This window comes from Myxocyprinus asiaticus, chromosome 26, assembly GCF_019703515.2.
Source record: "Myxocyprinus asiaticus isolate MX2 ecotype Aquarium Trade chromosome 26, UBuf_Myxa_2, whole genome shotgun sequence".
NCBI lineage: Eukaryota > Metazoa > Chordata > Actinopteri > Cypriniformes > Catostomidae > Myxocyprinus > Myxocyprinus asiaticus.
This window is the reverse complement of record NC_059369.1, coordinates 3,156,439-3,170,752: the sequence shown is the minus strand read 5'-3', so window position 1 is coordinate 3,170,752 and position 14,314 is coordinate 3,156,439. Positions and strand designations below refer to the sequence as shown.

Sequence of the window (14,314 nt, the reverse complement as noted above, 5' to 3'; positions counted from 1 at the left end):
TTCTTAAGCACCGTTCACACTGCAAGCGATTCAGAGCGACAACGTTCCCATTCATTTTCAATGAGAGCACAGCGACTTCTGATGATACAAGCGAGAGTGACCGTTGGTGACAAGATGTCACATTGCTCGCCACAGCCACAAGTTGAGAAAGGTTTAACTTTATGCAAATGAGGAGTGAGATTGGGGAGTGTCTACCAGTGGGAGGGAAGCAGCGGAGCTCATGTCATCCGACTCCTGTTAGATGCTGGTTTCGAGTGCAGGCAACAGAGAAGTTATGTTTTGTGGGATTTCACTGCTCTATATCTATGTAGATATATCTGTAACCACATGCATGGATATAATAAAACAATGATGCTTGGAAAACCGTGTCAGATACTGTCTGCATTCTAAGTGAGTTTGATTCAAATTTAAAAGAATTCATCTTGTTCATTATATAATGCATTGAGCACTGCTGCAGGTTACATAAAGCACTCTCCCCTGCAGAATGTAAGTTTTTAGAGGCAAGAGAACTACTTCCTTGTCAAATTAGAATGATATATTAGTTTTACCAGCTTTATCATCTGAAATCATCATGTGAGATAAATACTGCAGTTATGTCAGTAACTTACAAAAGGGGTTTTATTCTACATGGAGAGGGTCCCCTCATGGGGGCTGCCATGTTAGAATCACATGACCTGCCAAATACTACTTGCTTAATCTTAGTAACCACCCTGTTTTTTTGACACTTTTACTCATGGATTAAAGATAATGTTCCTTCTCCTGAAAGATATCACTGAAATAACTGTCCTGAGATATCTCACTGTTCACTGTGACAGCACAAGACTGTGTAAACAGCAAACAAAAATGTGACAGAGGGCTGCTGACACATTCTTTGATCAGATAATTAGAAGACTTTGATGTGCTTTTATACCTGTCAATCATTTTGTGCGTTCTCAGTGTAGTAGTTGAAGCAGATCATTCCGGTTCAATGCCATATTCTGATTGATAACAGTTGCCAGCTGAGCTATTTTATACCAGTGATGGTCCCAACGCTATCTTTGGAAGTATCATAAACTTCACCACTTTTTTTTCCATTATGCTCCGCGATCTTCTGCCATACTTAATTTAATCTCAAATCAGTATTTTGTGAGGAATGATTTCTTTGATAAGTAACCATGTTAGAATTTGTTTGATTAAGCCACTCATTCCTAACTTTGGGATCCTTCAGAAGGCTATTCAGAGATACAGTTTTTCCACAACCAGGAACACAACAATGTCTGGGAACCTAATGACAGTTACGTATGTTGTGGAGGCGGGGACTATGCAAATTACACCACTATGATGTCACAATCTAGTCAATTTCAAAAAGAGTCATTTTTGGACTTGAAGGAAAGCTTTGAATTCTAAAACTTAGTCTGTTTTATAGCACAATGGCCAAAATATCAAGGAAAATTTGATTCCTCATATCTTGACTCATTTAAAGTAATCATGGCTGACTGTGAATAGTAAATTCCGCAATCAAGTCTTTAACTGAAAACTATTGATTTTAAATGATGATGCATCCAAGCATCTAAGGCTTTGTTCGAACTGCAGAAAAAAAAAAAAAAAAAAAAAAAAAAAAAATAGATTTCTTAAATCCAATTGTTTTTTAGACTGACCGTTCAAACTGCAGGTTATATATGGACAGATCACATTTTTCTGTTCAGTCTGCAGCACACCACATTAGTCAGTCATCATAGTAACAATGCGAACTTGCGTATATTCACCATGCGTTAGTTTAGCAATGGATATTTTCATGAGGGCAGAATCCAAATACTAACACATTCATCACCAGTGGTAGCCTATTACAGGCGCATTATTTCTGGTGGGGCTGCTGAGGCACAAACAGTCACTTAACCCCCCATGAATCCAGGGGTAACCATAAATTCTCCATCATGTACTGATTTTTGAATTTGACAGATAAAGAAACATGTAAATACATTTTTGTTATCGGTTTCTAATTCACTCTCTCTCTCACACCCACTCCCGCTGTGTGTGTTCCCTGTATATTCCCTGGTATAAAGATGCGCATTAACAAGTGCCATCACAATTTACACCTGGTAAAATACACACTTATGACCAATTGTGTTTGGATTTCATTACATCAGTGTGTTACTGTATTATGATAAAGTGAGAAGAAAAAAAAAAAAAACCACACGATCAGGCACACTGAATAAGTTCTATGAACTTATTCAGGTACAGTACATATGCGCTTTTTCAAACCGGAAGGTTATTATAGCTGCATGTAACTGGAAAAATTTACAAATCTTGTTTTAGCACCTTGATTAATAGGTACAACTCATTGGTTTCACCACACTCAAGCATGAGGAGTCAAGCTTATGATAGATTTCAATCAACTGTAATATTTGCCATTATACTAGATGCTACACCCCAGAATATTTGTAAAATGAAAACAAGTATGATGGATAAAAATAGATTATGACGGAAATTTTACAACCCAGTACATCAGAGTGATGGATAAAGATTTTTTTCTAGCACAACATTTGAACATGATGCCACAACAAAACTAATCAAAACAAAAGACTGAATATTTTACACTTGCTATTGTAATCTAATACAAACCAATGCATCAAAAACACTTCAAAGCAATGTCACACAATTTAGGCAGATGATATTTGCACCATGGTGCAAATAATGGTATACGTTTATTTAGACTGGGGTGTAATTGTGGCAGATATTATTTGCACCCCAACCCTGGTGCAAATAATGGTAGATACTAATTGCACCCTGGTGCAAATTAGTGTCAAACTATTTTACCCATATTTATACACTAACATACAGTATGGGTATCACTGCAGTGTGTTTGTGTTTAGAGTCCCACAGACACACTACATTAACCCCTTCCCCTAAACCTAACCTTCCTCCTTACCTTAGAAAAAATAACCATGGTTTTACTACAGTAACCATGGTTTCACCATGGTATTTTTGTCAATTTAAAGTAACCACAAAATGAAGCCATGGTTACTATATTAACAACATATTACTGTACTCTACGTTCACCATGACCAAATCACTGCAATGAAAATCAACATTTATATAAATTTTAATATTAAGAGTGGAAACAGGAAATCGGATGGGAAAAAGAGTGGGACAAAACGCAGATTGCAACCACGGTTGCTAGGACAACAGTACACAATCACACACATTTTTACATGCCACTGCAATGACACCTATTGTTTGGTTTGTCATATTTCTGTGGATCCACTACACTATTAAGGTGCAAATAGCTGCAATGTGGGGCAAATGCTACTTAGGGTGCAAATAGAAACTCTGAACAATTTAGTGAAACAATGAACGGTGCACATGAACCAAGCCAACCAGCAACATAAAATTTGGAGTGTCGATTTGCACCCCGGTGTAAGTAGCATCTGCCACACAATGCAGCCTTTTGCACCCCAATAGTCAGGTGGAAATATAGTTGAGGCAAGAGGTAGGTGGTGGTAATGCACTAATAAGTCTGTGAACCGCCATTAAACATAAAAAGAAAGGACCATGCTGGAGTTCGGAATGGCATACTATAAAGAGTAATATGCACATTTACATTTATTCATTTAGCAGATGCTTTTATCCAGAGCGACTTACAAAATGATGACAATAGAAGCGATTAATCCGTCACAGTCTGAGGCAGGACCCAAATGCAGTGGCAAGTTTAAAAGGCTCTATTGAAAAAGAAAAAACACAATGGAGAAAAATGACAAACAGAACTAAACTCTACAAATCAAAACAATGTAACTGTCCAAAGTAACAGCCTGGAACCAACCAACTGGGAAGACACAAATCCACAAAACAATCTGGCACAGGACTGAACACGAGGAGCTATATGTAGGAAAGGAATGAAGGAGGATAACAGGGGAAGGCAGGTGAGGCTAATGAAATAAGGTAACAAAAACATGCCGCATAAGTATCCGGATCCCGACACCAGAACCGAAACAGACAGAAGTCAGGATCCAGACACCATGCTCCGTACGTTAAAAAAAAAAAAAAAAAAAGACAAAAGAGCACACAGCAAGGAAACCAAGCCGTGCGCTCACACAGAAACACAAAGACAGACAGAGGGTAGGGGAAACCAAGGGGAAGGCTTCAGAAAGGAGGCGGGGTCTGTCAGCCTGGGAGGAGGACCCAGGTAGAAGGGGCGAGGTCCAGCGGCCAGGGAGGAAGCTTGAGGAAGGGGGCAGGGTCTGGTGGCCTGGGGGGAAGCTCCAGAAAGGAGGCAGGGTCTGGCAGCCTGAAGAAGGGGGTAGGGTCTGGCAGCCTGGGAGGAGGCCTCAGGAAAGGGACATGGTCTGGCACCCAGGGATGTGGATCCGGGTAGGGGGCGGGGTTCAGAGGCTCTAGAGCACAGGAAGTGACTGGGGAACGGCCTCCATCTCTGCAGCAGGTCTTCAACTTCAAGGCAGCAGACATGGTCCACCAGATCCCAAAAGGGTAAAACAAAAAAAAAGCTGTTTCAACCTGGTCTTGTCAAAGCACCACCTGTGAGGCTCACTGACCAGAACCATAGTGTAGATGCCAAAACCACAGCCGTTCTGGGTGCTGACCATGGTGTGGTTGAGCTGGGCGTTACTTTGAGAGACCGGTTCCTATCGGGCTGGAGGGGGATAAAAAAAAAAAAAAATTAAATTAAAAAAAAAAAAAAATGCCCATTGCCTCTGCTGGGTCCAGTTTTAGACCGATTGTTATGACACAGATTGTTGAGGCAGGACTCAAATGCAGTGGCAAGTTTAAAAGGCTTTATTGAAAAATAAAACAAAATACAAAGAAAAATCTCACAATGGAGAAAAATGACAAACAGAACTAAACTCTACAAATCAAAACAACAATGTAACTGACTGAAGTAACAGACTGGAACCAACTGACTGGGAAGACACACACAAATCAACAAAACAGCTGGCATAGGGCTTCTTTCAGTTTAATGGCGGATCGCAAACCAACGTGTATAGGTGCACACCGCCACCTACTGTACTGGAGTGTGTAACATCAGGGTTTTACATACTTAAGGTTACATAAAAGAAAAAAGTTATTTGATATATAAATTTATAATATAAAAATAATTCTGTATTTAAGAAAGAGAGCCTTGCAACATTCCCTCATTTTCTCACTCATCCCTAAAATCCCTTCCAAATTCCATACACGTTCTAGTTCATATCTTATCACGTAAGATGTTCCTCTCTGAATTATATATACACTACACCACATAATGACATGCTCAATATTTTCAGGAACATTACAAACATCACATTTATCTGATACACACTTTGCCATTAAATAAAGAGTTGATTTTAATCCATGGCTAAATATTCACATTTATGTCTAAATCTTAGTCTTGAAAAAACCACTTCCTGTCTTCTACACTTCCCTATGTGTGCCTTCACCTTAATTGATTTTTGTATGCTATAATAGTGTCTCCCTTTGGTATCTGTATCCCACTTCTGCCACGAATCCCTCACTGCCTTTTTAATTAATGATTTGGCCTCACCTTTTCCAAAGGGAACTTTCATTATTTCATCATTTAATTTCAACACTCTCTTTGCAATCTCATCTGCTTTCTCATTACCCTCTACACCAACATGAGCAGGAACCCAAAAAAACTGTACATCAGTTCCAACTCTTTGTATTCTCAATATTATAGTAAAAATATCCAACAATAGATCATCTCTTATTGTTTCTTTGGAGTTCAAGCTACTAAGAGCTGCTTGAGAGTCTGAACAAATGACAGCTCTCTCAGGCCTTAACTCTTCTATCCATTGTAATCCTAAAATTATGGCGACTATTTCAGCTGTAAATACAAATATTCTATCATTAAATATTTTGCATGACAACATAAAACTTGGGTATGTATACACCTGCTCCTACATGTTTACTCCCTGGGTCTTTAGATCCATCAGTAAATATTGGCATATAATTAAAATAGCTCCTTTTCACATAATCTGGAACCAAATATCCAATGTTATCCACATTCCTTTCAGTCCATTCTCTCTTCTGCGCCACAAGTTGCAAGTCCACCTTGGGCACTGGAAATATCCATGGAGGAACATTACCCCATACAGTATTTGGTCCATAATCTAACCCATTTAAATTAAATTCCTCAGCTATTGTATGAATATTCCAACCAAAGCCTTTACCTTTTCATTGTTGTAAATATTCCCAACATTCACACAGCACATTTTTGGCACAGGGCTGAACACGAGAGGAGCTATATATAGGGAAGGAACTAAGCAAGGTAACGAGGGAAGGCAGGTGAGGCTAATGAAATAAAAACAAGGTAACAAGGGGGCGGGGCCTACACATGAGACAGGAGAGCACATGGCAAACAATCCTGACAGAAGCCATGTTCTCACACAAAACACAACTGACAAAACAGAAAAGCACACGGTGAATGAACACAATCATATGCCATATGCTCAAACAAAAAACACAGCACAAAAGACAGGCAGAAGAGCGCATGGTAACAGAACCGAATCTGAAGCCATGCGCTCACAAAGACAAGACATGGAACATGAGTGTCCGGATCCCGACACCAGAACCGAGACCGAAAGAAGTCAAGATCCAGACACCATGCTCTGAACATGAAACACAAAATGGACAGAAGAGCGCACAGGAATATACATGCGATGTTCGAGAAGAGGCAAGGAAATACCACCCTAAGCCATGCGCTCACACAGAAACACAAACAAAGACAGATAGAGCACATGGACAGGAAATAAACCCTGAACCATGTGCTCAACACAAACACAGAACATGGATGTCAGGATCCCGTCACCAACCAATAAACATAACTGACAAAGGTGACAGGATCCTGACAGCAACGTGCTGTAATACATGTTTCAAAAATTGCTTAGAGAAGATCACATAGCGAGGAATGTGAGAGACAGGAAGAATGGAAAGACATTTTTATTTTATTCTTTTTTTTTTAACAGAGAGTGCATTATTAGGGTACGGTCAAGTGCTCACGAAAGAGCTATGTCTTTAGGTGTTTTTTAAAAGAGGCTAGAGAAACAGCTGCTCGGGTGGAGTTCGGCAGGTCGTTCCACAAGTGGGGCACAGTCGAAGTGAAAGTGCGTGAAAGTTATTTTGTGTTTCTATGAGATGACACCACTAGGTGCTGTTCACCTGCAGAATGTAAGCTTCTGGAGGGCACAAAGATAGTGATGTTTCGTTTGTGAACGAATAGGTCTTTTTGAATTAATCTTTTAAGAGAACGAATTGTTCACATTCACGTCCATACACTGACTCATATTTCTCGTTCACTGATGTCTCTCCCTTTCAAAGCCAATGAGCTAATGACCCTGCAATAGTGTGAAGAGGCCTGAAAGACATCACTAACTACAAGACACCATCCCCCAACTCTGTAGGGAATCAACAACTGGCTGACGACCTGAATGTGTTTTACTGTAGATTTGAAAAGCCCAGTCTCACACCCCACACCCAATCTGACCTTCACTTCACACAAACATCAACACCTCCTGCAACCCCCATCCTCCTCCCTCCCTCCAGCTATTCAACCTGCACTTAAGATCTGTGAAGAGGATATGTGCCGGGTCATCCAGAAACAAAAGACAAGGAAAGCACAGGGCCCAGATGGTGTTTCTTTCACTTGTCTTAAATCCTGTGCTGACCAGCTGGTCCCCATCTTCACACAGATCACTGGAGCAGTGTGAAGTTCTCTGCTGCTTGAAATGCTCCACCATTATCCCTGTCCCAAAGAAACCCAAAATCACAGGACTTAATGACTACAGACCTGTCGCTCTGACGTTTGTGGTCATGAAGTCATTTGAGAGACTGGTGTTGGCCCACCTGAAGGACATCATTGGACCCTTTCTTGATCCCCTTCAATTTACTTATCGAGCAAACAGGTCTGTGGATAATGAAGTCAACATGGGATTGCATCATATCCTGCAACATCTGGACAGACCAGGGACATCCAGGGCAAGGATCCTTTTTGTGGACTTCAGTTCAGCTTTCAACACCATCATCCCAGCTATTCTCCAGACTAAATTAAACCAACTCTCTATTTCCACGTCTATCTGTCAGTAGATCACCTGCTTTCTGACAGATTGGCAGCAGTTAATGAGACTGGGGAAATTCACTTCCAGCACCTGTACTATCAGCACTTGTGCCCCCTAGGGATGTGTGCTCTCCCCACTACTCTTCTCCCTGTACACTAATAATTGCACTGCCAAGGACCCCTCTGTCAAGCTCCTGAAGTTTGCAGATGACACTACTGTCATCGGCCTCATCTAGGATGACGATGAGTCTGCATGCAGAAGGGAGGTTGAACAGCTGGCTGTCTGGTGCAGTCAAAACCGGAGCTGAACACGCTCAAAACAGTGGAGATGATAGTGGACTTTAGGAGGAACACCCCAATATAGACCCCGCTCACCATTCTGAACAGCATTGTGGCAGCAGTGGAGTCATTCAGGTTCCTGGGCTCTACCATCTCACTGGACCTGAAGTGGGAGACCCACATTGACTCCATTGTGAAAAAGGCCCAGCAGAAGTTGTACTTCCTTCACCAGTTGTGGAAGTTCAACTTGCCACACGTGCTGCTGATACAGTTTTACTCAGCAGTCATTGAGTCTGTCCTCTGCACTTCAAAAACTGTCTGGTTTGGTTCAGCTATGAAATAAGACATCAGAAGACTACAAAGGACATTTCGGACTGCTGAGCGAATAAATAATTGCGATTATTAAGATAAGCAATTGTCATACAAATTGTCATACTTCTTAAGGTGTACGTATGCTTATGACAGATAGGCCTACACCTTAAGTAGTAATTTATTGATATTTAACTTGAAATCATATAATAAAATGGGGCTATATGATTACTTTTAAGGCTTTAAAAATATTGCATTTTTCATAAAAAAATTATTGCACGGGGATAGAATTACATAAAAAGTAATAGAATATATATTATATAATTTATGAAACGCAATAGTAATAATGTATACTGTATTTCTGTCCTAAATTCATCACTCTCTCACGTTATGTTAAGGCTCTCCAAAAAAAAAACCTACAAGCCCCTATTTCGCATGAAGGAAAACATTTGAAATTCTATGTGCATTTGTAAATATGTTTCTTTATCTGATCATCTCGAGAGAAATGGAGCAAGCAAGCATCTCCTCCTGTGTGTCATTTACTTTGTGTGTATGATCCAAGAACATTTGCCATTGCGCAAATAAAATCAAAGTGAAACTATAAAAATCCTCGCTTGTATTTTCGTGGGAGTTTGGCATGAATCTCCGTAGACGGTACGCCCATCAGAGCACTTTAAAGCAGTTCATCTTAAAGCACTGCTCTGCTCTGAATGCGGCCGGTCAGTTCATTTTAGGTGCTCAAATAATACAACAAGAAGGGAATATGAGACACAACAACATGTCATGGTAATCATGGTATATCTATATTCGCTTAACTTACCATATGTGGACAGTAAATTGTGACTGGAATATGAAGTATGTAATGCAGCTATATGTGGCAAGCCACGAGGTACTTATGTCATAAAATGCAAAGTGGACTGGTACCTCTTTGCTTTCACATTGCACAAATCAATCAAACCACAAAAGGACCCACAAACTAACCGTACTCAGGCCACCTCCTGACGTTCGCTATTGGGTCCTTTTAGGGGGGTCTGAGACAACTTGGGTTGTTCACATATACACATAATACTGCTCTGAGAGCGCTTGGAATGCTCAAATGAACTAGGTGTGTAAATGCCCTAAGAATTTAGTTATTTCTAAAAGTGATTAATGGTTCTTACGCCCCTGCTGAGATGCATTAACATAAATCTGATTTTAATCAGATTTCAAACCATCTACGGATGTGGTTTTGATCAGGCTTGTAAAAATGGGATCTTATAGCCCCTTTCCCACATCCAGTCCCAGGACTTTTCCCTTAATAACTTTATGGATTAGAACTATTAAGAGGAATGGCAAACCCAACTACACTTTTTCCTCTTGCATTGGCACACACAAAAAGAACCCTCATAGCGACGTCATATTGTGTTGACCATTTTTCTCCTGATGATGTTTGCACACGTGATTCAATAACAACAGCAACAAAAACAAAATCAATGGCTGCATCCGAAAACGCAAGCAGCTGACTTGCTGCCTCAGTTAAAGGCTTATCCCACAGTGTTTTTGAATGAAGCTTTTATTGAAACTGGTCTCAAAACAGTTTGAGAAGCACCTTATTTTTATCCTACCTCCGTATGCAGCCTCCAAAGGCAGCATTTTACAGTTTTCGGACGCAGCCAACAACACCGACGGAGGACACCAGGATCCGAGCTATATTTTTGTTAGACTGTGTCTTCAGGTTACAGTCTTTACACTGGGCGAGTGAGCCGCAGTAAGAGGAGAGATAAGAGGTGCGCAGTCTGTTTTAACGTCATAGTACATACTGAACTAAGTTCAACATACATGTTGAAAATACACTATAAACCTATTTATCAACACAATCTTTTACAATAAAATCTTTTATGAGTAAACATAAGATACTGTACTGAACTACTGACCCTATTTGACTCCAAAATCAAAAGAAAGAAAAATGAAATTATATTTTGCATAAAATAAATAGAGCACATTTTTAGGACCATTACACTGTAACATATAACAAAAGTAAAGTATTTACCTCGTGGTTGGATGTGTTGTACTGTTTATGGTCATTTAAATGTATTACAGTATTTTTCTGTATTAAGTATATAAAACTGTATTACAGTAATGAGAATCGAATGGGAATCACCACTGAGAGATGAAAAAGATTTAAAAAAATATTAAAACACCTGGCTGTGTTACTGTTATGAGAATTTGGCGGAGGGGTGTTTAATTCTTATGACAATAATGTCACTTAATGGTCTTAAAGCTTTTTATGCTGACACAACTAGTAATCCATTCATATAGTGATGTTGCTGAAGACTGTAAACACTGTGGATCTGTGGCACAATCAAAACATTGTTCTGTTTGTTATAGCATCCCAACCAGCCGACACAGCAACATTGGCTCAACCAATGTCTTGAGTTTAGGGTAGGATTATGTGTGATCCTGTTTGCTGACACTAGTAGTGCAGAACTACACTTCACCTTTAATTATACATAAATCTAAAATAGGTTCAGATGTAGTGAGTAGTAAGAAAGAGGTAAGTAGAAATGTACCTATAAATTAGTGTATGTGCAGTAGCACTAGAGTGGGTGTATGTGCAGTATGTGGGCATGCATACTGTTGTATAATGAACAGTGCAGCAGATGTGAAGATACGCTTTTAACAAAAATGAAAGAACCTTTACGGAGTGGAGTGATAAATGTTCAGTCAGTCTCATAGTGAGAGAGCTTTGACAGGTAACCAGAAGGGAAGTGCAACACAGTTTCTCTTTGCCGATGTACACCACAAAAATAGAGTCTGATGCCCAGCCCCTAAACTGAGTTGTATGGCTTCACTTTTTATGTTGATGTGTTTAAGATATTATATATATCAGATAATTTTTTACACTTCACATTTTTATTTGTAAAGTTAATTTGCACACAGACAACATGAAAAAAAATAAAATAGATCAGTCATACTGATAGTATAGTAAGATAATGGTGACAATAATTTCTAAACATTTAGGATAAAAATGGATAAACATATGAATTTAGTTTTCCCATTTATTTATAGTTTGCAGCTGTGCTGTTAACTGGTCTCCATAAATTGGTTTATTAAAGAGGACTATTAACAAAACAGATACTTTATATTAAAAGTGAAATAGTAGAAGAGAAAAATGAAGAAAAAATATAATTTAGTTAGTTTCGGCCCTCTAATATGACTGGACAAGCAGTGTTCCAAGAGTGCTGATATTTCTGCTGCTTTCACATTGTGACATGCAAGGGTTGATCCTGCTTTGGCTGTATTTGGCAGAACAAAAATTGACAAAATAACTGTCCATATTTTGTCTAAAATGTAAGTTACTCGATACTAACTTCTCCCTTATAGAACTGTTGTTTTAAAGCAATATCACACTCACAATTGTAATGTAGGTTACTTCGTGCTTATAGCCTAATCACAGCTGTGCTAGATTCAAAACAACAGCACTCTTGCCTGTCTCATGTTGCTACATTAAAAAACAATATGTGTTTGTGTGTGCTTGTACTACATTTACTACTATAACTACATTTTAAATTCCTGTGATTCTACTTGGTGATCCAGAACTAGTGCAATTTCAGTTGGAGGTTATTTTAGTGTACAACATATAAATACATGCTGTGTAGCCAGCCTCCTGGTGTGTAATTCCTTGGAATATGGTAAGAACAGTCTGACTGGAAAATAACCGGATGTCTGTCCTCCCACTCCATTCCAACAAGGACCCAGAGCAGGGCTGTGTGCCAGGGAATTCCCATTGCACTCTAGATTCCTACAGGCAAACACACACTGTGAAGGTGTGTTTCCAGTCGATGATACATATTTCTGTGGAAAATAACATGCTGATGATAGTAGAACGTTGTTAGGATAAGATTACAAAAATAGCAGTCAGGTTTTATTGATGATGTCATTCCCAGAAAAAAAAGAAAAAAGTGGTCATTCAGCCACTACTGTACTAACACTTAATTAATCGGGTGTATGAGCTTTGGTCCAGGAACATTTGGTCAACATTTGCTCCTTCAGAACTGGCTCAGAGCTCTGTGATCAAAAGTGAAACTTATTTCTCACAAATAGATGTCTTATGAAGGCAAGACTTTCCAGAAAAGCTTGTAATAGCTTCCAGCAGGCATTCACAGGGGTTTTTTAATAGGCAAGTGAAAAGCCAGAGACTGTGACAGACTTGAGCTTTTATTTTTTATTTGACCTTAAGCACAGACAGAGAAGAATTATGATTGAGTCACTGATGTGTCCCCATTTAAACAGAGACTAACGCCAGACGACGCAATACTACTTTCGGTTAGATATCGAAAGAAACTACAGTACACATATTGAAAATGGCATAGAGAACTGTGAAGTGGGTTCTCTTTATTCTCACTACACAAAACCATACACAGCAACTGAAACTATACGAATAATTATGTTTTCTTTGAATACTATCATGTCCTTGAATTTGTTATTATTTTGATGACAGAAAAGGTGTATAAAAGCACTATTGCCTTTTACTCACCTGCTTTATTTCTTTCAGTATCGGGCATGGTTACGGGCCAGCTACAGTGCCAGTCCCTTTAAAGACCAGGAGCAGGTTGAGGCTTTACTTAGTCTGTATGCAGAACAGCAGCAGCAGGGGCAACAGAATGAGCCGGAGTGGATGAACCGGGCCTCACGCATCAATCTGCCCTACAACCAATACAGCGCACCAGGCAGCAACAGATGAAAATGCCCCTCTCTGCTTTGCCAGCTGCTTTAACCTTAGCTGAAGAGTAACAGCACAGCGTTTTGAATCAGGACACAAGACCCACAAGTACAGTTCATTTCCAAAGAGAGATCAGAGAATCCCTGTGCATTTTCTTGGTCCCATTCACCTCTGCTGTATGTGCCTCACTGTAATCCAGATAGTTATTTAATTTTTTGAAAAGGAAGGACAAGTCAAAATGCTGTTCAATGCTGTTGATTGAACTTAACTTGTATTTAATGTGAAATATACCTTTACAAATATTGCATTTTATCTAAAAAAAAACAAAAAATAAACAAAACAAAAAAACAAAAAACACTAATGAATAATGAATTGCTATGACTAATTTGTCAGTGAAAAATGCAGAGATTTATATCACTAGTCTCTGAAAGCTGTAAATGGTCAAGTTTTATTTCTAATATTTGTACTGTTGTTGATCTTTCTAAATATAAATATGCAAAATACACAACAACAAATTAAACAATTAATGAAATTTGTATCGAACACATGCCTTCTTTTATAACTGTACGCATGCTTGCATACAGTCAGTTTATTCAGTTGCATGACCATTTGCAAAAAAGGCAGTTCTTCAGTCACCTACAGCCCTACAGTATATTGATGCATATAAATGATACAATTTGATTATTCAGTGGAAAAGCTGTGGGAAAACATGCCTTTGTTGTTGTTTTTTTAATAATTATTATTACATTTTTAATGTTATTTAGTTTTAAAACATTTTGAATCTACTTGACTACAATGGTTGTTTGGTTGAAATTGGTTAAAATGATGGTTCCTCATACTGAAGTCATTACAATTTTATCTATAATATTGGCTAGCCTTGAGTCCCACTGTATTGAACCAGAAGAGAATGTAAGTAAAGTTTGAGGGCCGGGGATGGTCGGTCCTGCAGAAAGAATGGCTTCTTTTGATTAGGGTTGTGC

The 14,314-nt window shown here is 39.1% G+C and overlaps 1 protein-coding gene across 5 annotated transcripts in view; it reads left to right on the top strand.

Moving 5' to 3' along the window:
* dusp22a (dual specificity phosphatase 22a) overlaps nucleotides 1-13,866 on the top strand; it is a 63,618-nt gene extending 49,752 nt beyond the window's left edge. For all 5 annotated transcript variants that reach the window (XM_051656645.1, XM_051656644.1, XM_051656643.1 and 2 more), the window contains one exon: nucleotides 13,167-13,866. In XM_051656645.1, coding sequence (XP_051512605.1) covers nucleotides 13,167-13,355 — 189 coding nt within the window. In that variant the 3' untranslated portion in view covers nucleotides 13,356-13,866. The remainder of the gene's footprint in view (nucleotides 1-13,166) is intronic.
* The last annotated feature ends 448 nt before the right edge of the window (nucleotides 13,867-14,314 follow it).